This window comes from Sphaeramia orbicularis, chromosome 20, assembly GCF_902148855.1.
Source record: "Sphaeramia orbicularis chromosome 20, fSphaOr1.1, whole genome shotgun sequence".
NCBI classification, from domain to species: Eukaryota; Metazoa; Chordata; class Actinopteri; order Kurtiformes; family Apogonidae; genus Sphaeramia; species Sphaeramia orbicularis.
The window spans coordinates 46,757,691-46,782,029 of NC_043976.1; the positions used below are offsets into that span (position 1 = coordinate 46,757,691).

Sequence of the window (24,339 nt, forward strand, 5' to 3'; positions counted from 1 at the left end):
AAAAAACCAATTAAATTATGAAAATATTTACTTTTTACAAAAAAGATGTGAATAACCTGAAAAAACAGAAATTTCATTTGAAAAAACTGTGCAATTTTAAAAATATTCTGCCTGGACTTATTATTTCTACATGTACATTTACACAAAATGTTCCATTAACATTTGGTAACAGGCAGAATATTGTTCAAATTTTGGAGTTTGGAACTAAAATTTGAACAATTTCTACAACATTCCATCTGTTGTTATTAACACAACTCCAGATCCCATTGGATCCATAAATGCACCAAACATTTAGGAACAGGCAGAATATTGTTACAGTTGAACATTTCAGGATGTTCATCTTTGTTTTTATTTATGTATTTATTTGCATTTTAATGTGAAAGAATACTTTTGTTAATGTAAATATTTTCAGTGTAATGCTATTTTTTTCACTTAAATTTTTTCCACATAATTTTTTTTAATTAGCCCCATTTGATCTCACGCAGGCCTGAACCAGTAAAATAATGACTTGAAGCCAACGCTGTCACTCATCTCCCTCTTTCTGCCACTCAGTGGGCAGAACTGCGGTGACTTCCACTAGCGGTGACGTCACGTGCGGACCCTCTATATCCCAAGTGTGTAAACATTTTTTTTTTGTTTCCTTCCTTTGTGTAGTTTAAGTAGATTTATACGTACTTTTCTTCGTTGGTACTTTATTCACATTGATCGACTCCGATGGAAACGCCAAAAACATCTGGACAGATTGAGTCTGAGCCTGAAAGACTGAACCCAGAGCACACGACCCTGAAAAGGCCACACCTTCATGTCATTATCGTTAAAGATTTATTGATGATAAAACAACACAAACACAAGCTTTAAAAACCGTAATACTGTCACTGAGGGGGTCAAAGGTCACCACATGTGTCCTGTAGAAGTGATGATGATGATGTTCAGTCTGATTGTAAACATTAACAGAATCACATTTAACCTCAGGTTCACGCCCTCCAGGGTAGGAAACCGTCCTGAGCTGATTGTCTCTGTGATGTCATCACATCGCCGCGGCGTCATCAGCCCTCCAGCTGCCACTGCTGCGTCTCCGAGGCGTCACAGATCGCCATGGCAACGTAGCCTTTGGGCCCGACGGGCTGAGCGACGGCGAGACACTGACCGACAGAGACCTGGTAGAGACGATTGGACCTCTGCAGATGGAGACAGCCAATCAGAGAGCAGGAAGAAGACATGACAGCCAATCAGAGAGCAGACATTTAAGACGACTTTAAAGCTCACAGCCAATCAGAGAGCAGGAAGAAGACATGACAGCCAATCAGACAGCAGACATTTAAGACGACTTTAAAGCTCACAGCCAATCAGAGAGCAGGAAGAAGACATGACAGCCAATCAGAGAACAGACATTTAAGACGACTTTAAAGCTCACAGCCAGTTTGAAGCTGAGAGCCAATCAGAAAGCAGGACAGATATGACATCATCTCACCCCCAGACTCCACTGCTGCGACCCCCCTGAGCCGTGGCACTTCATCAGCCTGGGGGGGTCGAACGTCCTGATCTCGGACACATCCAGACACAGCAGACCGGCCAAGACCAGCTGACCCTCCTCGTCGTAGGCCCAGTCCTGCACACACAGGTCACATGACCCCATCAGTCCTCTGACACCAACGGGACGTCACCAAACGTAAGGTGATGTTACCGTGACAACGCAAACAAATTACCAACAAAGAAGACATAAGACTGACTTGAACTCATTAGGGATACAAAGAACCACAGAGTCATTATTGATTGATACGAGGGCTGTTCAATAAGTTCATGGCCTCACCCAGAACAGAACAACACAGACTGATAATTTATATTTTATTTTTCAACATAATCTCCATTTACAGCAATGCACTTGGTCCATCGATGTTCAAGCATCACTATCCCATCACCATTGACACGGACCAATGCATTTGATTTTTACTCAGTATTTCTGGGTGAGGCCATGACCTTATTGAACAGCACTCGTATCATTATTGATCGATTCACTGTAAATCCAACAGGAAATATTTGTGGGTTTTGACTTCATTATTATCAAATAATCAATAAAATTATTATTGTGTAAAAAAAAAAAAGAAAACATCTTAAAGTACAAATAAACTCTTGAACTATGGTTGGGCAGCATAGTGGCGCCTCACAGCAGGAAAGTCCTGGGTTCCCATATTTTAAATCATATGGAGGCCTGGATCTTCCAGATCTGAAAAAATATCAGGTGAGTTCACTTTTATTATATACCCGAGAGTGGATATGTGAACACTAATCTGCAGTGAGGCTGGACATAGAGGCCTCATTATGTGAACTAGCAGCATTGTACCCATGGTCCTATTGTATGACAGCACGAGAGGCTAAAATGTCCCAGCATACCTCACAACATCTGAATACGGACATAAAACTGTGCCTAGTAGATAGTCAGGGAATGTTCCCATTCATTTGGTGAGTTTGGCGGAGATCGGGCCTGTGAAAGCTGAGGAAAACCGGTACAAACGCCCTCCTGTGCTGCAACATCAGGACATTGATCGGACGGACACAGAACATGCATTATATAATAGGATGCCCTCTTAAAAGCTTGCTCTTTTTGAAAAATATGAAAATGGTAAATAAATTTTGTAATAACCCAATAATTGTTAATACAGTCAGAGCTTGGTGAATGGCCCATCACATTGAAGGGAGAACTGGGAAAACCTCCCCCTACACCCCTATAGTCAATAATCTGGTCTTTCTTCCAGGTGTGCTAGATTCAGGTTTTAAGGACTGGGTAATTAAAGGTATTTCCACTTCCGGTTGTCTTTTTAAGGAAGGAATTCTCATGTCATTTGACCAAGTTGTCGAAGTCTTTGGAATAGGGAAAAACAATCTTTTCCGCTTTTTTTCAGATAAGAGACTTTGTTAAAAAAGAAACATCGTTAATGAAGGACAATGAGGTTTCAGACATTGAGTTTATCTGCGACTCTCTGAGCAGACAACACGGAAGTAACACGCCGCATCGCTATGATGTCCAGGTACTGTAAAGTGGGGAGTATCCTGTAATGGAAACGGTTTTCAGGAATAAGACCTGGTACCTGAGTTGAGCCGGTTCCATGTAGTGGAAACGCAGCATTAGTATGTGCTATAAAACTCTGAAAGGTCACTGTAAGCTTGATTCTCCTATTTTGGCCCACTCATGGGGAAGAGAAATGGATATTGATATCACACAAGACATGTGGAGGGAAATTTGGAATGCGGCCAAAAAAAATTACTATCTGCGATCGTTCTTGGGCTTCACAACTTAAACTGTTACATAAAGTAAAGTAAAGTAAAGTAAATTTTATTTATAGAGCACTTTTCACAGACAGAGTCACAAAGTGCTTTATCAATTCAAATCAGAATCAAATTAAGTTTACAGAGACCCAACAGAATCCTTCAGGGGCAAACACTTGTGATTGGTGACAGTGGCGAGGAAAAACTTCCCTTTAACAGGCAGAAACCTCGAGCAGACCCAGACTCCTGAAGGATGGCTGTCTGCCTTGACCAGTTGGGGTTAAAGAGAGAGAGAGAGAGTAAAGGAGGAGAAAAGAGAGAGCGATAGAGATATAGAGAGACTGGGGGGGGGGGGGGGGGGGGGGATGACACATGGAGTACGTTATGATGAATACATAGAGTGTAGTCAGTCTGTGGTGGTCCTGGGTCAGGTGGGAGACTAAAAAGCCTTTTTGAACAGGAGGGTTTTGAGGTGTTTCTTAAAGCTCTCTACAGAGTCCATGGACCGTAGGTGTAGAGGCAGGTCATTCCATAGATGTGGTGCCACAGCTTTAAAAGACCTGTCACCGCGTGTGCTAAAACAGGTCCGTGGAACCATCAGCAGGTACTGTCCTGAAGACCTCAAGCTACGAGTCGAGCTGTAGGGCTGGATCAGGGAAGCAATGTATGCAGGGGCCTGGCCATGTCGGGCCCGGAAAGTTAGCACAAGAATTTTGAAATGAAGACGATATAGAACAGGGAGCCAGTGGAGAGATTTAAGGATGGGAGTGATGTGGGTTCTCCTGTTTGTGCGGGTCAGGAGCCTGGCAGCAGAGTTCTGGACAAACTGTAGACGGGCCAGCTCCTTCTTGTTTAAGCATGTAAACAGGCTGTTGCAGTAGTCTAAGCGAGAAGATACGAAAGCGTGAACGATCATCTCGAGCTCATTTGTGGACACCATAGATCTGAGTTTGGAGATGTTGCGTAGGTGGAAGAAACAGTTTTTGACTAGGTGTTTGGAGTAGAATTCTAAAGACATGTCCTGGTCAAAGATGACACCCAGATTCCTCAGTTTTGTCTTTACCGAGGAACTCAGGTCTCCAAGGTGATGTTTGATCCCTGGGATTGCACTATCCGGGGCAATGATGAGGGTCTCAGTTTTGCTGGAGTTCAGCTGGAGGCTGTTATCATTTAGCCACTGCTTCAGCTCTGACAAGCAGTTGATTAAGGAACTCAGTTTGTGGGGCTCAGAGGAGTTAAAGGAGCAGTATATCTGGATGTCATCCGCGAATAGATGATAGGAGACATCACTGTACTGTCGGATAATGTGGCCAAGTGGGAGGACATAGAGTAAGAATAGGACTGGTCCCAGGACAGAGCCTTGGGGCACACCACACAGTAGATCCGCTGAGTCAGATTGGAAGTTGTTTATTGACACAGTGAAGCTTCTGCCGGTCAGGTAAGAGGAGAACCAGTCTAGCACATGACCTGACATCCCTACCAGGTCCCTCAGTCTCTCAATCATTATGGTATGGTCCACTGTGTCAAAGGCCGAGGAGAGATCTAGCAGGACCAAGACCGTGGATTTCCCGGAGTCAGCCGCCATCAGGATGTCACTGGACACTTTTAATAGTGCGGTTTCTGTTGAGTGGCATTGTCTAAACCCAGACTGAAAAGTGTCATAGATCTGGTGTGTCTCCAGAAAAGCTGTAAGTTGTTTAGACACTGCTTTCTCAAGGATTTTGGCCAATAGGGGGAGCTTTGAAATGGGCCTGTAGCTTTTGAAGTCTGTGGGGTCCAGTGTGGTTTTCTTTAGTTTAGGTTCTATGATGGCCTGTTTGAAGGAGCTGGGAAACAAACCAGTTGTGAGCGACAGGTTAAAAAACTTTATGACCCATGGTCCAATAGTGTCAAAGACACCGACAAGGAGCTTATGGGGGAGGATGTCTGCAGAGTTGGAGGAGGGTTTCGTTTTGGATAAAAGTGCTGAGATGTCCTCCAGTGTCACAGGGTCGAAAGAGGACCAGGTTTGCAGAGGGGGATCAGATAGGGTCAGACGGCCAGAGGGTGGTGGGATATTGTGTTTAATATCCCTGATCTTGTCTGTGAAGAAGTTTAGGAAGTCATTGCTGTCAGCTTTACAGAGCACAGGGGCAGCAGGGACAGCAGGGGACACAATGGACTGGATTGTGTCAAAGATTACTTTGGGGTTTTTCTTGTTTGTGGCTATAAGTTTGTGGAAGTAGCTGGATCTTGCCTCCTTAATCATTTTATTTAATGAGGTTATGAGATCTTTAAGATGTAACCTGTGTACTTCCAACTGGGTTGATTTCCAAAGACGCTCAGTTTTGCGACAAGTTCTCCTTAGGTTTAAGATGTTTTCATTTATCCAGGGACAAGACCACTTACGAGTGACATTAGTTTTCACGGGAGCCACCTGGTCAAGAATAGAGCTGCAGTGTGTGGCAAAGCACTGGATAAACTCATCAACATCGGGACACTCATTAAGAAGACTAGGGTTAAACAGGGCACGGAAATCCTGGGCTGTGGACTCTGTAATGATCCTCCTCTTGGCCCTTCTAGGTGCAGGCTTGGGCTCAAGAGGCACACATAAGTCAAAAAACACACCACAATGATCACTCAAGTGGACATCCTCAACACACACATTTGTGACGTGTAAGCCCAATGAGAAAACCAGGTCCAGGGTATGTCCTTTCTTGTGGGTGGGGCCAGATACATGTTGTTTGAGGTTAAAAGTGTCAGTCATGGCTAAAAGTTCCATTGCTGGGCTGGATGAATTGTTATCGATGTGCAGATTGAAATCCCCAAGAATTAAAACCTTCTCCAGTTTTATTATCGATGTAAGGAAATCACTGAAATCGCTTAAGAAGGCACCAGCAGGGCCAGGGGGACGGTAGATTAAGAAACAGTAAAACACACTGGACGAGCCAATCTTGATCATTTGTGACTCAAATGAGGGAAAGTCATCGGTGCTCATCCCTCTGCATATGTATTTGTCTTGGTGCACTACAGCAAGGCCACCGCCCCGGCGACAGGGGCGGGGCTGACCAACAGCAGAGCAGCCAGGAGGGCACAGTTCATTTAAATGAATGAACTCCCCATCCCTTTGCCACGTCTCCGTCAGGAATAATGCATCCAAGTTCCTGTTGGTAAAAAGCTCATTTAGGGAGAAGGATTTATTGGCAATGGAACGTGCATTTAGTAATCCAAACCGGCTAGGTGGTGGTGACATCATGGTGTTCGTGTCCGCTGTGTGTAATGGGATTTGTGTCAACCACCTACGGTGCCTTTTAGCAGAGTGAAACCCCATACGAGACCTGGATATGACAGGAATGGGGAAGAGCAAGGCAGAGGTGTAGGCTGCTGGAGATGGGGAAGGAGAAGAGGAATTCACTGAGGTGGTTAGTTGACAGGTGGACAGTGAGGGCCTGGGAAAGGAGGAGAGATCAGTTGGGGTGTTGTTTATTCTCACTACAGATTTTATAGGAGACTCTGAACGTGGTGATATTAGATGTGACCAGCAGGGGGAGCAGGTGACTGCAGCAGAAGAGGGAGGGCATAGTCACATTGGTGTGGGTGTGGTTTTGGTCAGGACAGCGTGTTGGATGTTTTGAGCCAAGACCCTGCTGCCTAGTGTAGAGGGGTGGACACCATCGGACTTGTAGAAGGAGGGGCGGTTCCAGAACAGATTAAAGTTATCAATAAAACTGAAGCCGTTCAGAGCAGAGGCGGACTGGAGCCAGGTGTTCAGGCTGAGGAGGCGGCTGAAACGGCCCACACCACGGGCAAAGGAGGGGAGGGGCCCGGAAATGAAAACAGCCTTCCCGGATCCTTTCAGTTTATCAAAGAGGTTTTTAAAATGAACCTTTGTCACTTCGGACTGTTGAAGAGAAGTGTCATTGAAGCCCACGTGAACTATGATCCGCGTAACGGTGGACGGCAGTGAGAGCAGCAGCTGAGGGAGTTCATGGAGGATGGAGGTGACGGTGGAACCAGGAAAACACCTGGTTATGGCGTTAAAGAAACGGATGTGACGGATGATGGAGTCCCCGAGGATAGCGGTGGTCGGAGGGAAAAGTGGTCGAGGAGACGGTGTTGAAGGTGAAGGGTTCCTGGTCTCTCTAGGTGGACATTCCACGGGTGGACCGTCGGAGTGACGGCGGACGGCCTCTCGGAGGAGGCGGCGCCGGGCAGAGGAGCGGGCCGAGGAGCGGGGACCCTTGTTCGACGGCTTCACAGGAGGACCGGCTTTAGGACCGTCGCCGGTAATCAGCTCGGTGGCAGCCACGGAGTCAGCAGGAGCCGGTTCCGGGACAGAGCCAGGTGGGATGGGGGGCACACCAGCCCTGGCGGGGGGAGCCGGAGCGTCCTCCACGGACAGGACGGCGAAGCGGTTTGATGTGTTGATGGTCGGCGGTGGTGAGTCTTTGCTCGTGTTCTTTTTGCGGCCACGAATCACCACTTCAGACCAGGGTGTAGAACACGGGGGGCGAGAACAGGCAGAGGAAGGATCCCATAACACCGTATCATCACAGGAGGCTTTGGGCTTCTCTGCGCTTTTCAGGAACAGACTGGACAGTGTGGGAAGGCGGCTGGAGAAACCACAGAGCTGGGCATTTTTCTCCGCGAGTTCTGCGGAGAGGCGCAGTATTTCCTCTTTGAGATCCGCGATAGTTTGGTAAGCCTTTACCAGGGTTTTGTTTGCTTGGACGAGAGGACTATCTCCAGCTGATGAGGATGACGCCATGGTGGAAGCAGCGAGATACCGGGCAGAGCGCGGGAAGCGGTGGGTGACAACCAGAGGTAAGGATCCACTGACAATACTGACCTGTCCTGATGAAGGTTTGGATTGATGGCGTCAAGTTAAAAAGACACGGTTAAGAGGTTGGGTTCAAGTGAGTAAGCGTTGAAAGGCAAGAAATAAGTAGTTAAAAGGCTGGATTTCTGAGAGTAGATCCGCCGGCGGTTTGACAGACGCCACGCATGCGCAGAAGACGAGGAAGGAAGACATAGAGCCCACCTGGCACCAAACCGTTTATCTAAATGTAAACCGGGCTCTTCTCCAATGTTCTAAATGTAGAATATATGAGGGCAGCCTCACACATTGTCTCTGGTCATGCCCCAACACTCAGGGATAGTGGGAGTCTGTCCTACTGGAAATTAGAAAAATTCTCAAAACCCATTGATTTTGATCCTCTCTCTCTTCTCCTTGGCTTTACCAAATAGGTGTATCAGTACAAAACATAATAGGAAACGATATAATATTTTAACATTCTGTGCCCGAAAGAACATACTGCTACACTGGACTTCTAATAAACCCCTCTACTAAAAACTGAAAATTTAATAAATATATTCTTTAAAAAAAAAAAAAAAGAAGGTCCTGGGTTCGATTCCACCCAGGGGCCTTTGTGTTTGGAGTTTGCGTGTTCTCCCCGTGTTTGCATGGGTTCTCTTCGGTACTCCAGCTCCCTCCCACCGTCTAAAGGCATGCACTAATTGGTTAACCTAAATTGCCCATACATGTGAACGTGACAGTGATTGGTTGTTTGATCTCTATATGTTCAGCCTGTGATGAGCTGGCAACTTGTCCAGGGTGAACCCCACCTTCGCCCAGAGGTTGCTGGGATAGGCTCCGCCCCCGTGACCCTCTAGAGCAGTGGTTCCAAACCTTTTCTGGCTCGTGACCCCATTTTAACATCATAAATTTCTGGTGACCCCATACATTCAAAACAGAAATTTTTTTGGGTAAAATTAATTTGTTTTTGATCATGTAATAGTTTGCTATACTATGTTGCAAATAAACGTTAATTTTAAACCACGTTTAGGCTATATAATGTATATTATGCACCTTTTTGGTGTCTGCTTCTCAGTTTCTCTGAGATGTCTTAGTGCACAGGTGTCAAACATGAGGCCCGGGGGCCAAAACCGGCCCGCCAAAGCAAGGTTATAATAGTTTTGGATTTTCATTCTAGTTTAGTTTTATTTAGTTTTGACTTTTTTTCTCTAAATCAGTTCGTTTTAATTAGTTTTTAGAGCAGGTTTGCTAGTTTTTATTAGTTTTCATTTTTTTCTAAATGCTTAGTTTTAGTTTAGTTTTATCGTCTCTTTTCTCTTCTTCTCTGTCGTCGTATTCAAATAAATCCCAGACAGGACTCTGCTGCTTTCTCCCAACTTTAGTCTCCATGTTTCCAGGTAGAGTGGGGACCAGAAGACGACTGGAAACCACAAGTGAACACAAGTGATGGACCCTTAAATATCATATGGTACCAGCAGCTAAAATTGCTAGAGCGAAATAAATTGATTTCATATCAATCCGACATTGACAAAAACAAAAACGAAGGGAATTTTATCCATAATTTTTAAAGTTTTAGTTCGTTTTGTGAACACACAATACAGTTTCAATTATTTATTTATTTATTTTTTTAATTATAGTTTTTATTTATTTCAGCTAACAAAAATGTTTTTTCAATTCTAGTTTTTGCCATTTCGTTAGTTTTCATCAATGATATTAACCTTGTGCCAAAGTTTCCAGTCTGGCCCGTGGGATGAATTTACAAAGTGCACGTTAGGGCATCAAACTCAAAAATAATATAATACCCTATAAATAATGACAACACCAATTTTTTCTCTCGGATTTAGTGCAAAAAGCATTAAATTATGAAAATGTTTACATTAACAAACGATCTTTTAAAATGTGAATAACTTGAACAAATATGAACAACCTGAAATGTCTAATGAAAATTCAGTGCAATTTTAACAATATTCTGCCTGTTCTTAAATGTTTTGTGCCTTTGTAGATTTGACCTATAACGCATATGTATAAATGATAAATTGAGGCATAATATTAATCAAATTTTACTCATAGTTCTTAACAAATTCCATTTTTTTTCAGGTTATTCACATCCTTTTTGTTTGGATAGTTTGTAAATGTAAATACTGGCATAACTGGGGGTTGTGTGGGGGGATGGTAACAAACCTGTTGGATAAAGCCCAGGGTCAGTTACACAATGATGGCAATGACAGGACAGTGTTAAAAGGAATGAAAAGAACACAGGAAATATTAAACTCATAAAAACAGGAAAAAAAATAAAGACAAAATGATTCGAAGTCACTCATTTAAAACCCACTGTAGCAAAAAAAATAAAAAACCCAAAAAACAGAAATGGTGAAAAAAAGCTGGCGTCACCTGTTCAGGGTCTCTGGGGTCACATGGTCTGAGGACGACGGCCCCGCCCTTCTGACTGGCCCGACCCTGAGCCACCAGACAACGGCCTGTTGCTAGGTTACGAAGCTGAAACACAATCAGGACACAAACACTTCAGTTCCATCTCCATCTGATCTGTTGTAGAAACAGGAGAGTGAACTCTACAGGTGTGAAAAACCATGTCAAGTTTATACATTTAAAGACCATGAAATATGTAATACGTATGTAATATGTAATGAAATATAATACAATATGCAATATACAATATGTAATGAAATATGTACACCCTCATGTCAACCTAATCAGCTAACATGAGGGTAGCAGGCTAAGAGCGGCTAACATGTGAATAGGTGCCAACATTAGTTTGCTAACAGTAGCTAACAATCTAACAGCAGCACAGTGAGCTACCAGCAGCTAACAATAGCTACTGTGTGAACAGGAGCTAACCCTTGTTTTCTAAAAGCAGCTAATATTAGCTAACACATTTACAGCTGCTAACATAGACAGGCGTTCTAAAAGCAGCTAACATTTGCTAGTGCGCCAACCTGAGCCAACATTAGCTAATAATGAAATAGCAGCTAACAGCAGCACAGTGAGCTAACAGCAGCTAACAATAGCTATTGTGTGAACAGGAGCTAACCATTGTTTTCTAAAAGTAGCTAAGATTAGCTAACAGATTTACAGCTGCTAACATAGACAGGTGTTCTAAAAGCAGCTAACATCTGCTAATGTACCAACCTGAGCCAAAATTAGCTAATAATGAAATAGCAGCTAAAAGCAGCACAGTGAGCTAACAGCAGTTACCAGTAGCTAGCGAGCTAAGTGTAGTTTTCAGTTCATTTAGACTGCAGTGAAATCACTTTAAGTTCGAAACTTAAAAACTGCGTCTTTTGAGAAAACAGTTGTAGCCTCAGTTAGTTAATAATGAAAATATATCTGATCTTTTATTTTTTTAGTGCCAAGCTTTTCCAAAACAAACCCATGTTTTTATTTGCTCTGCATCTGTAGTAAAACCATCGCTAACATTAGCTTCACTGAACCCTGGTGAAGGAGGTCAGAGGTCAGTACCCGTCCTCTCTGCAGGACTTTGGGTCGTCTCAGTCCTTTGTTGATGAACAGTGGCTGCTGCTTGTTGCCATTGGCGACCGTCTGCATCTCGGGGTAAACGGTGTCCAGGTACCATTTAAAGGACTGACACTGAAGACGCTTCCTGAGAGACAAACGCTCACTGATGTCCCCAAAACCACGTCCACGAAGCTCCGGACGCAGAGACAGGTACTGCTCCTGAGGACACAGGTAGGACCAGAGTGGACATGTGAAGACCAGCACAACATGAGTCCAGACTGACCTGAGGATGGACGGACACAGGACAGATGTCCACCACAGGTCTAATCAGCAGCAAATGAATACTGAACAAACAAGAACTCAAACTATGAAAGAGCTGCAGCATCTGAAACCGACCACAATGAACATTTGACAGAGAAACAGAACCACAGAGAAACAGAACCACAGTGCTGCAGTTTCACAACCACAGTTTGTCTGATGTGGACTGGGATTGGCTCTGTCAACTCAACATATATTCTGTAGTAAGTTCGTAGGTGTAGTTTCTTAACACTCCATTTTGTGTCCAGTTCTTGAGCTGGAGTCATTGACGCGAGACTTCTTTGAAAAGCTGAACTATTTACTGAAGAAAAATGATTCACATTACAACAAAAACTAGAAAAGCACTCGGAGAGCGCAGACCTCCGCCAAGGCTCCAGGGTCTGTAAGGTCCAATGTGGTCTCCAGGGTCTGTAAGGTCCAATGTGGTCTCCAGGGTCTGTAAGGTCCAATGTGGTCTCCAGGGTCTGTAAGGTCTAATGTGGTCTCCAGGGTCTGTAAGGTCTAATGTGGTCTCCAGGGTCTGTAAGGTCTAATGTGGTCTCCAGGGTCTGTAAGGTCCAATGTGGTCTCCAGGGTCTGTAAGGTCCAATGTGGTCTCCAGGGTCTGTAAGGTCCAATGTGGTCTCCAGGGTCTGTAAGGTCTAGTGTGTTCTAATGTACTTAAATACATGTTCCTCACCTTACATGTTTTTCTTATATTTTTTCTTGTATCTTTTAATTTTTTTACCCCCCCCCCCCCCCCCCCCCACACACACACACTTATGGGTAAAGAACCAAATATAGTATATATATATATATATATATATATATATATATATATATATATATATATATATATATATATATATATATATATATAAAGCTTCATTAACTTTGATTTTCTACATAACAATAAAAACATTTTAAATTTTCACAAAAGTGATAAAGTCTTGTTAGGTCCTCCAATAACACACTATGGTTGAAATTCTGAATTTCAGAGTATTTCTATGAGTGTCCTCTAAAGGGATAAGGTGGTTCATATGATTTAAGTTGATGAATTGGAAAAAAAAAAAACTCGTGTTTTTGAAGTCAAGCTGGTGCACCTAGTTTAAATTTAAGTCACACTGTCTTGAAAAATAGTCATAAATGTGACCAAACTGGTCGCAGTCTGGAGCCCTGCTTATTGACCTGTCTGTGGACACGTCAGTGTGTGACATATGGTCCTACCTTGTACTCGTCCATCCAGACGTGCGCCAGCCGCAGTGAATTGTGGGCCATGGTGTCCTGTCCTCCAGGTGACCCATATGGACGCCGCTTCCTGAAGATGTGACCAACTCTGGAGCAGGGAACGATGATCAGCTGACCGCCACACATCCAGATCTGGAGGAGACACGGTGCATTCACAGGCACTGGGTTAAACTGTGACACATTCACAGACACTGGGTTAAACTGTGACACATTCACTGACACTGGGTTAAACTGTGACACTTTTACTGACCTTGGGGTAATCTGTGACACATTCAATGACCCTGGGGTAATCTGTGACACATTCACTGACCCTGGGGTAATCTGTGACACATTCACTGATGCTGGGTTAAATTAACACTGCATTAAACCGTGACGCATTCACTAACACTGGGTTAAACTGTGACACATTCACTAACACTGGGTTAAACTGTGACACATTCACTGACACTGGGTTAAATTAACACTGGGTTAAACTGTGACGCATTCACTGACACCATGTTAAACTGTGTTACTGTGTCTGTCTCACCCTGAAGGAGATCTCCAGGTTTTCTCCGCCCCAGATGTCCATGCCAGCATCGTATTGGCCCAGTTCATTGAAGTACTTCCTGTTCATGGCGAACAGGCCCCCTGCCATGGTGGGAGATCTGAGGGGGAGCAGACCACCAGCAGATCCATAAAACCTACATTTCCACCACTTTTACAAAACCAATGATTTTATTTTATTTTTTGTAATTTTATGACATTCCCAGTTTTTCCTGGTCATGTGACACCTGGGTGTAACCCCACGTGTTCGATCAATCGGTGATCTGGTACCTGATTGGTCCGGCGGCTCCTTCGGGTCCGCTGAGCTCGGCGGGGGGAACTGGGTCCCACTTGAAGTGCAGACCCCAGTTGAACCCCCCACGGACAATTGGCGAGGGTGAGTAGGCCAACGTGTCCGCCGAGATAATGTCGATGACGGGACAGACGACGGTCCGACGGTCCTTCTGGATGGGCGCCAGAAGAGGCTGCAGCCACGCCTGGTTCACCTCACAGTGGCTGTCCAGAAAGACCAGCACCTCACCTGGACCAGGAACAACATAAGACCAGTATCTCAGCTGGACCAGGAACAACAACAACATCAGACCAGTACCTCACCTGGTCCAGGAACAACATCATCAGTGGGGCTGGGTAAAAAAAAAAAAAATCGATTTGATCGATTTCTTTTTAATTTTGTGTAATCGATTAATGGTGGATGAGATCAATTTTTTCAGAGCAGGACTACGAGTAAATGACCCGGAAACCGCCGACGTGGAAGTACGGCCGGGTCCATCTCGCGAACCCCTCGTCTTGGTCGTGCTCGCGACAGTTCTGGTGTGGGAGGATTGTGGAGGAAGGGTGGGGAAAACCCCTCAGTGGGAGGAAGGGTGGGGAAAACCCCTCAGTGGGAGGAAGGGTGGGGAAAACCCCTCATTGGGAGGTCCTCCTGCCCTCAAACTGGAACCCACAGTGTGGAGGAACTGGCCGGCGGAGGCGGGTCGCAGAAGCCAGTTGTTCTAGAAATATTAACTTGGATCACCTGTAGCTGAGGGTGGAGTTACAGGAATAGTAAAGCGGAAATCACAAAGCTCCGCCCACCCTCCCCTTCCAGTGAGTTTCTTGTATCAAGGGCCCAACATGCTTCTGTTTCAGGGGTCAAACTGGTGTCAGTGCCCCAGGGTGACCGTAATGAGCCTTAAGGCTGGAAGCACCAGGTATAAAACAGAATAAAGATGAAGAAGAAGTCTGTTCTATAGAAACATGGACATGTTTGTGTCCTGTTCATTATTTCAGAGCAGATTCATCTGTTTACTGCTGAAATGTCAGATTTATTTCCATTTATTTCCTTTCTAATATCTATTGATTCTGTGTTGCATGGCTGCAGTAGTCAAATAATCAAGTTACAACTTGAAATTGTACTTTGGTATCACTAAATTAATCTGAATCAACCAATTAATACTGAACCGAATTGAATCGAAGTTAATCCATTCAGAACTTTATGAATCGAAATCAAATCAATTAAGGAAATTGGCCATGATACCCAGCCCTAGTAGGGAGTGATAATGATAGTGAATAAACAGCCTTACCGGTGGCGTGCGAGGCTCCTATCATGCGTCCTCTGATGAGTCCTTCCCTCTTGTCGTTCCTCACCAGTTTGACCTTCCCCTGCAGCTCGTCGTGGACGTAGCGTTCCAAGTCATCCTTCAGCTCATCTAAACACAAACAGCAGCACATCACAGCATCTGAAAACACAGGCGGCGGCAGTGGCAGGGCGGATGGGGCTCTGGTTTACGGCATTTACCGAGCTCGCTGTGGTCGTCCACCAGGATGATCTCGTGCAGCAGGTAGGTGGGCGTTCGGTCCAACACACTGTGGATGGTCCTCAACAGGGCGGAGAACGCCTCATTGAAAAAACAGATGACTACGCTGGCAGAAGGTAGAACCGCTGGATATGCCTTATCACGACACCTGGACAGATGAGGAGCAGTCAGGTGGAATCGGTTGAAGAACCAGGGGTGTATGAAAATGTCTGTTCTGCAATATATCGCGATATTTCATTTCACAAAACTGTATCGATATAAAAAAGTACTGCATTGATATTTTTAGGGATTTATTCAAAAGCAGATATTGTGAAAGTTCATTTTTATTTTTCTTTTTTCTTTATATTTTATTTATTCTTATTTAACACTCTTTTATTAAATAATGTTAGCTCCTTTATTGGGATTGCACAAAAATAATGTTATGTTAGTTCTGAACTAATAGAATACGAACATTTGAACAGATCTTGAACTGTAATGTCTGTAAAATATGATTTCAGTTTGAACACAGGAACATTTTGTAATATAACATTAGATCCTGTTCTGATCAAATAAAAATGTGTTTAGTCTTTGTGCAGATTTCTGCTGTAATTAAATTCTTCAAGAAAATAATCAAAAAAGAAAAGGCAACACTGCTGCTGCTAAGGAGAGAAGCATCATGGGAGAAAACTGTCGCCCGAGTCAATGTGTAACTTGGAATAAACTAGGCCACTAGGTGTGTTCGAAAACATCGGTTCTGTAATATATCACGATATTTCATTACACAATACTGTATTGACATGAAAAAGTAAAGTATGGATATTTTTAGGTATCTATTCAAATGCAGATACAGCGGAGGTTCATTTTTGTTTTTTGGTTTTCTTTATTGTCTATATCTTATTTATTATTATTTAACACTGTTTTATTAAATAATGGTTATTTGAAGCATCCTAAAAGCACTTTTTATTGTTTGAGAAACAGATGGTAATTCCTTTGGAAACTAGGAGAATTAGAAAAATGTTGTGATATAACATTAGATCCTGTTCTGATCAAATAAAAATGTGTTCAGTATTTGTGCAGATTTCTGCTGTAATTCAATTCTTCAAAGAAATAACCATTTAAAAAAAGAAACAAAACCAATAAAAAAAATTGCCTTTTTAACAGTATCACGATATACTGTGATATATCATATCGTGAACCTAGTATTGTGATTTTTATCATTTTGCCAGATTCTTACCAATACACACCCATACTCATACACTGGATCTGAATCATGTCCCCCTCATTAAACCCCACGTTGGGACATTTTATCGTCATAAAACAAGTATCAGAGTCACATTAACAGAGTCATGTCATAAAACTGAAAACTCACGTTGTCATGTTTGCAACCCTCAAGAGTTTAAAAGTGCAAAAATTCAGATAAACCTGTGAAAATCATCTTTGAATTTAAAGAGTCGAATTGAGATTAAAACAAATGGACCAACGTAGATGTGTTTTATAGACGACATCTGTCTACGACATGCAACAGTTAGGTTCATGTGAGGTTAACCTGTTCCTGCCACCTAATTAGTGTTCATTTCCTCCAATTTACCAAGTTCCAAAGCTTAGAACTGAAGAACCACAGTGACTAAATTAAGCAAAGATGCCTCATTTAAAGGTAATAATCTCTGGTTTCAGAATATTTCCTTTTTTAGTTTGTGGATAAAATACGACCTGAACTACATCCACTAGTTCCATTATCTGTGATGACTACCCAGGGGATTCTTTCGTTATGTTTGTTGTTCAGGAAAACTGTAAAATAAACTTAGAGACTCAACTGTGGAGAATCTAAGCTTTATAATGAGGTATAACATGTCTATATTGACCAAAGTTTTACTGTAGAAACTTTAATGTCAATGCTTAAGCACTAAACAGGAATATTAACAGTGACACCACAAAACATCACTGCATCAGATTCAGTCGCTGGTAAATACATCGATAGGACGAGCTCAAACACAACAACACGACAGAACAACTAAAGCCAACATACTTAGACCTGGTCCTCCTCAAATCAGTTCAGCCTTTATATTTGAACCCATTCCTTCAATCTCAACTTAATTCACTTAAATCAGGGCTGTCAAACTCATTTTAGTTGAGGGGCCACATACAGCCTAATATGATATATAGTGGGCCAAACCAGTAAAATAATAGGATAAAAACTTAGAAATAATATCAAGCCATAGTTTTCTCTGTTTTTGAGTGAAAAAAATCAACATTTCGTAATAAAAAAGGTTTACATCTACGAACTGTACTCTAACATAACATAAAAATACATGAACCTGAAAATTCTGAAGAAAAATAAGTGACATTTTAACAATACTGCACCATAGTCTATCATTTATACCTGTACATTATAACTTACAGATCACAGTGGATCTACAAATACACAAAACATTTGATAACAGGCAGAATATTGGTAAAATTCCACATACTTCTCTTAAGACATTTCAGGCTGTTCTTATTTGTTCAGGTTATTCACATTTTTTGTAAAAGGCTAGTCTGTAAATGTAAACATTTTTGTGTAAATTTACTTTATTTACACTAAAATAAAGAGAAAAAAATATCTTTTTTCATTATTTATAGGTTATTACGATAGTATTTTTCTGGTCTGACCTAACTGAGATTGAATTGGCCCAATATGATTTTAACATCCATGACTGTTAATATCTTCAGTACAATTTTTGCATTTCACAAACTTATCCCACAGGCCAAATTGGATCCTTTGGTGGGCCGGATTTGGCCCCCAGGGCCGCATGTTTGACACCTGTGACTTAAATAATCTCAATCACTACATTAAAATGAATTTTGTAAAATAAAAAAGTCAAATTGATTTCTGATTAACTCACAATCTGTGCACAAAAAAGAAAATAATGAACCAAGATGTTTTAGTTTTCTTCAGGTTCAGTCAACATGTCATTTTAGTTAAAGGTTAAAGAATCAGTGCTGACGTTAACTTCAATGACCTTAAGTCAGCACATTCCTCCTCTGACCTATGACCTCCAACTGTAAAACAGATGAACACTGAAATATGGAGTCACCTGTACAAGAAAAAGAAGAAGAAAGAGGGAGGAGGAGGAGATGTAGTCTAAATCACAGGTGTCAAACATGCGGCCTGGGGGCCAAAACCAGCCCACCAAAGGGTCCAGTCCGGCCCCTCAGATGAATTTGTGAAATGCAAAAATTATAATGAAGATATTAACAATTAAGGATGTGAAAATCATTTTAGGTCAATTCAATCTGAAGTGGGTCAGACCAGGAAAATACAATCATAACAACCTATGAATATTTTTTTGTCTTTGTTTTAGTGTTAAAAAAAAAGGTAAAATTAACACAAAAATGGTTATATTTACAGACTATCCTTCTACAAAAAAAGTGAATAACCTGAACAAATATGAACAATATGAAATGTCTTAAGAGAAGTATGTAGAATTTTACCAATACTCTGCCTGTTACTAAATATTGTATGTATTTGCAGATCCACTGTGATCTGTAAGTTGTGATGCACATGTATAAATGACAGACTAAGGTGTAATATTGTTAAAATGTCACTTATTTTCAGGTTGTTCAAGTTATGTTCAAGAACAGTTCGTAGATGTAAACATTTTCATTATGGAATTTTACTTTTTTCACCCAAAAACATAAGAGAAAACTTTGGTGTTGATATTATTTATAAGTTCTTAACCCAGTGGTTTCCAAACTTTTTTGGCTCATGACCCCATTTTAACATCACAAACTTCTGGTGACCCCAGACATTCAAAAGGGAGAAATTTTATTTTTTTGGCTAAAATTAATGTTTTTGATCATGTAATAGTTTGCTGTACTATGTTGCAATAAATGTTAATTTTAGAGGACATTTAATCTATATAATGTATAGATGTACACAGTTTTTTTGTTTAAATTAAGCAAAAAAGATCTTGAATTAAGCAAAAAAATCTGCCAGTGGAACAAGTGAAAATGATCTTGATAAGATTTTCAATATCTATTGTCTAAAAATAAGTTCTTATATCTCACTTAAAATTTACTCTTTAGGTGATTATGTCTTATTTTAAGTGTGACGAGATATTTTGACTAGAAATGACAAAAATACGCTTGGTAAGATTTAGATTTTTGCAGTGCGGTGCTTCAGTTTCAGCTTCAGAGTTTGTCTTGTGTTTTATGTATTGTGATTGTCTCTCAACTCACCATATATTTTTATTAGTAAGCTTTTTTTTTTTCTTTTCTTTTTTTTATCAATTGCTAGAAATTTCAGGCGACCCCATGTGGGGTCCAGACCCCAAGGTTGAAAAACACTGTCTTAACCTATTATTTATGTTATTTTCCTGGTCCGGCCCACTTTACTTCATATGAGGCTGAATGTGGAACTGAACTAAAAGGAGTCTGACACCCCTGGTCTAAACCCAGAACTTTCCTGGACTAAACTGGTCATGTTTTGTGGTGAAGTCTGCCTGGCTCTGGCTGGTCCTGACTCAGACCCAATGACAGTGGACCCGGTCTGAAGCGGTCCTTGGGCGGGGGGGTTCCTTACTGGGCGTCTCTGGTGTCGGGCAGCTCTCTGTGGGATCCCAGTCTGTTGGAGATGAGGACGTTGAAGGCGTGTCGATGGTACCCGGTGTCTCGGACCTCCTGATCCGCCTCGTTGAAGATCATACCTGAACACAGAAGCACGTTGCACACAAACCAGTCACGCATATACCTGGACTTTCTACTGGTTTCTGAGATGAGCCATCCATTAGTTTTATTTTACATCACTGAATTAATGAAACGATAACAGAACAGTCAACTGTTGAAAATCAAACGTATACGACTGTTTACTTGGTGTTCTACGTTCCCTCTGACCCGTCACTCACCCATCTCTGGGGATAGCTCCACCCCCTTATGGGCCGGCAGAGGCCGACGCCCCGCCTTCCGGTCGGCCACGCCCTTTGTGATTGGCTGGCTGCGGTGCTGCAGGGGGATCCGCCCACGGCCGGGATCCGGCCCCAGAGAGAAGTAGAGGAAGAGGAGGACGGACCAGGTGGCCGAGGTGACGAGGCAGCCATAGCAGAAGTACCGCAGAGTGACACTGGCCATGATGGCCGAGAGAGCATCGCTTTACATCACACTGACAGAGAGAGAGGGGGGGGGGGTGAGAGATATGAAATTTTCCAAATAAAATGATCAAATTTACAACAAATTCTAAATTACGATTGACATGTTCAAAAAATGTAATTACACTTAGAAATGTTATAGTTATTTTTTCATTACTTTTAGATTAGATATGCTATATTTTTCAACTTTAGACCAGACATTAGCAGAGTGTTGCTCCTACTAAACCCTTCCTAAACCACTCAGGCCTGTGTGACGTCATCTCAGACTAAAGGACGACCGTCACCTGTTGCTCACCTGACCAGGTGTCAGGTTCACTGGTTAATAATTCTCCTTCATTGAGTTAACTGTGGATAAAGCAACTCAGACTGACCTGGATCTAAAAACACTGGAGTCCAAACAGTATAAGCAGAGGAAATAAGTTCAAAAAACTTCAGAAAAACCTGATTAAGCTTCAAACACTGCACTGTAAAAAATATCTGTAATTTAACATAATTTTTACTGTTTATTTTACAAATTTTTTTTGCATTTTTAAGATACAGGAAAATGTCAGTGAAATTCCAAAAACAGACTGATTTTACATGTCAAATGTAAAATAAAATGAAAAAACTTTTTTCACAGAAAAATACAGTTAAAATACATTTACGAATGTATTGTAATTTCACAAATATATATTTTCTATTTATGAGATTAAACTATTAATTCAAAGTTTAATACTGTAAAAAATAAGTAAATAAAACGAGATAAAATTACTGACAATTAACAGTAACAGAAGTATTAGTTCTGTCAGTTGAACCAGACTTGTTTGTTCACTGACAAATATCTTGTGTAATTACAGGAGGTTTCACAACACAAATGTTGACTAAATGTATTTTTGTGAATGTATAACATGTATAAGCACTGATAAACTGTCCAAATACAGTTTTTATCAGTGGATTGGACAACTGAGTCTCACTGAAAATTATTTATATTTATATTTATAGGGAATTGGATTGTTTTAATACATGTAAATATTCTTTATTAAACATTAAAAAGTCCAAAAAAAAATGCAAAATCTCATGTAAAGTTAGGGCAAAAAACTGTATTTTAATTAAGGAAATTACTGTATTTTTATGAAATGGTTATTTTCCGTTATTTAACAGTATTTTTTCAGCACCCCTGCTGCTGGAATAATATTGTTTTTTACATTTTTTTTTTTTTACAGTGTGAGTAGGCGATTATTAAAAACCTCAAATAAAACCAGAGACAATGAAATAAATGGGAAAATAATTCAAGTCAAATGATTAATGTAAAAAAATGTGCCATTATTTTACATTTCAAAGACTCCAGCTGATGTGTTTGATTAATAAAATACAGACATTAGTTTAATGACAAATGAACAGGAGCGAGCTTTAGGTTGAACATGAAATTATTTGGATTCAATCAGATTCATGTTTTATTTCTAATTGAGTCAGTTTATGAAGCTGCTGATCTGTGATTGATTATGGATTAATTAACTACACTGTCATATGTCAGCTGCTTTAACCCTCTGATGCATAAATTTTGAGAACCTTAGTCAAGGTTTTTATTTTTTTTCCTGAGTGTTTTTATTCCTCTTTAGGCATGAAACAAAAAAACAGTGTGATTGAAAATTTGTAATTGGAGTTACAGAAACGTCCACTCAACTGGACACCATGTGTTTAATTTTTAAAGCAAATAAACATGTATTTAAAACACAATAACAGAAAGTGATATGTGTGAAAACTATGAAATAAGAACATTTTTAATGCCGCTAATCTGATATTTTCTCACATTTTAGTATACTCTAATACTAGTTATTACTGACTTCAGGGAGATAATATGCAACAAAAAAAACAAACAACGTTTTGTTAAAGAAAACTGTTAATTACAGTCTAAAAACAATTAGCAACTGATTTCCACTCCAACATGTCAGTGCAGATCAGGTTTACCTAGAACAGCAAAGTTACAGTAATGGACTGAATGTCCGTGGATTATTATGGGATGGTGCATTAGTGTCCACTGTGTTGGCTGAAATGGAACTAAGACAACCAAAGCCATAAAAATATACAGAGAACAGCTGGAGAAGAACTGACCACTGGAGTGACCACTGTGCATGAAAGGGTTCACTTCATTTATACCAATGAAATAAAACTAAGACTAAATGACACAGACTGGGTTTAAATGTTCCTTTACATTTGAATCATGTTAGTTCAACTCTAGTTTAAGTCCAGATACAGACCTGCTGAATGATCTGGTTCCTCTTCAGGTTCGTCCTGGTCCTGGTCCTGGTGGATCCCAGGTTCAGGTCTGGTCTGAAGCTGATCCTCTGACACGGTTTAGTTCATTTCTTATTCTTATTTGTGGACTAAACCCGGGTTTGACTCAGTTTGAGTCTAAAACAAGTGAAATCTCAAAACAAACTGAGTTCAGCTCCAACTACACACGTCCTTCTGGTCAGTGTTTTGGTCAATGAACTTCAAACCGAATTAAAACCTGGTTGTAATTAGTCCGGATCTGACTCGGGTTTTATTTCTGACAGACCCGGGCTGTCGAACCTGGTCCGGTTTAGTCTAAAACGGTCCGGTTTTAAACGGACCCTGGTCTGAACCCGACCTGCTCACCTGTAGGACCCGGTTGGGGGAAAGTTCGTCCAGATCCGGAATCGTGACGCTTTAGTTAACGAAGAAACTAAATAATAATTAACGCCGAGCCGAATCTGCGCCGTTTCCCTCCGTTTAACGGCGACTAAGTCCCGGTTTAACGCTGTCCGATAATGGAACCCGTTAGCTTAGCCGCTGAATTCAACGGGCTTTCATCCGGTTCTTGACCCGGATCCAGAGTACGGGCCCCGGTCCGGGTCTCGGACCCTCAACTGGACTCTACTCACGTGTCATTGGAAGCTGGCTTGGCGGCACTTCGGTAGGCGGTCGGTCCGTACGTCCGCGACGAGCAGCAGATGGAGCTAATCAGGCGGCGAGAGGACGGTCCGCGCGCCGCAGCTTTCACCGTTAACACACACATACACACAGGCTGGCACGCACGCGCACATATGCACGAGCGCGCGCGCGCACACACACACACACACACACACACACACACACACACACACAAACGGCCTTTTCCGGTCTGACCCTTCAGAATAAGACACAACACAATTAACCTTCAAAATAAGACGAGGGCGGAAACACAACTACACAAAATAAGACACAACAGTAACTACACAAAATAACACATACATACACATTGTAACATATAACTACACACACCAACATTAAAGTACACAACAACCACACTTACATAACTACACTACATCACACATAATAACACACAACAACACAACATACAGACAACTATGTACACAACATACAGACAAAAGTACACAACAACCTCACAAAATACAGACAACTGCACACAACTACACAACATACAGACAGAAGTACACACAAACACACAAAACCACACAAGTACACAACAGTCCAAAAAACACAGACATCACAGCATAAACCACACAAAATATGACAAAACAACAGTTTATTCACGCACATGGACAGACAACTACACAAAACACAAACAGAACACAATAAGACAAAACTACACACAATTGCACAAAATAACACAACCACAAAACCAGACAAAAGCACACACAACCACACAACATATAGACAAAAGAACACAAGTAGACAAACCTAACCAGCAACCCCACAAAAGGAAGTACACACAAAGAAAACATACAGACAAAAACACAACATGTACACAACAGTACACAAAATACACAAGTTTTAATGTGTAGACCTTTAAAGCTTTTACAAATTCTTCATTAAT

At 41.5% G+C, this 24,339-nt stretch overlaps 1 protein-coding gene across 3 annotated transcripts; it reads right to left on the reverse strand.

Annotated features, from left to right (window-relative positions):
• Nucleotides 1-804: 804 nt before the first annotated feature.
• LOC115411465 (polypeptide N-acetylgalactosaminyltransferase 11-like) lies at nt 805-23,550 on the reverse strand. Of its 3 annotated transcripts, none has more exons than XM_030123600.1 (12): nt 23,405-23,550; nt 20,280-20,533; nt 19,958-20,081; nt 15,399-15,565; nt 15,184-15,309; nt 13,892-14,141; nt 13,605-13,722; nt 13,058-13,210; nt 11,537-11,752; nt 10,451-10,555; nt 1,472-1,609; nt 805-1,178 (listed from the first exon to the last, which is right to left on the reverse strand). In XM_030123600.1, exons 2-12 carry the CDS (start codon nt 20,500-20,502, stop codon nt 1,047-1,049), a joined length of 1,752 nt encoding a protein of 583 aa, XP_029979460.1. In that variant the 5' UTR covers nt 20,503-20,533; nt 23,405-23,550; the 3' UTR covers nt 805-1,046. The 3 variants fall into 3 exon arrangements, with proteins under 3 accessions (XP_029979460.1, XP_029979463.1, XP_029979462.1); XM_030123603.1 differs by lacking the exon at nt 23,405-23,550 and adding an exon at nt 23,139-23,388; XM_030123602.1 differs by lacking the exon at nt 23,405-23,550 and adding an exon at nt 22,757-23,124.
• Between the last annotated feature and the right edge of the window lie 789 nt (nt 23,551-24,339).

Excerpts from the sequence above, each read along its gene's own strand:
- LOC115411465 (XM_030123600.1), bottom strand. The coding sequence starts at position 20,502 with ATGGCCAGTGTCACTCTGCGGTACTTCTGCTATGGCTGCCTCGTCACC. Across the intron at positions 14,142-15,183 it reads AGGAGCCTCGCACGCCACCG|GTGAGGTGCTGGTCTTTCTG; the intron begins GTAAGGCTGTTT and ends TTCCTGGTCCAG. Across the intron at positions 1,179-1,471 it reads CGCAGCAGTGGAGTCTGGGG|AGGTCCAATCGTCTCTACCA; the intron begins GTGAGATGATGT and ends CTCCATCTGCAG.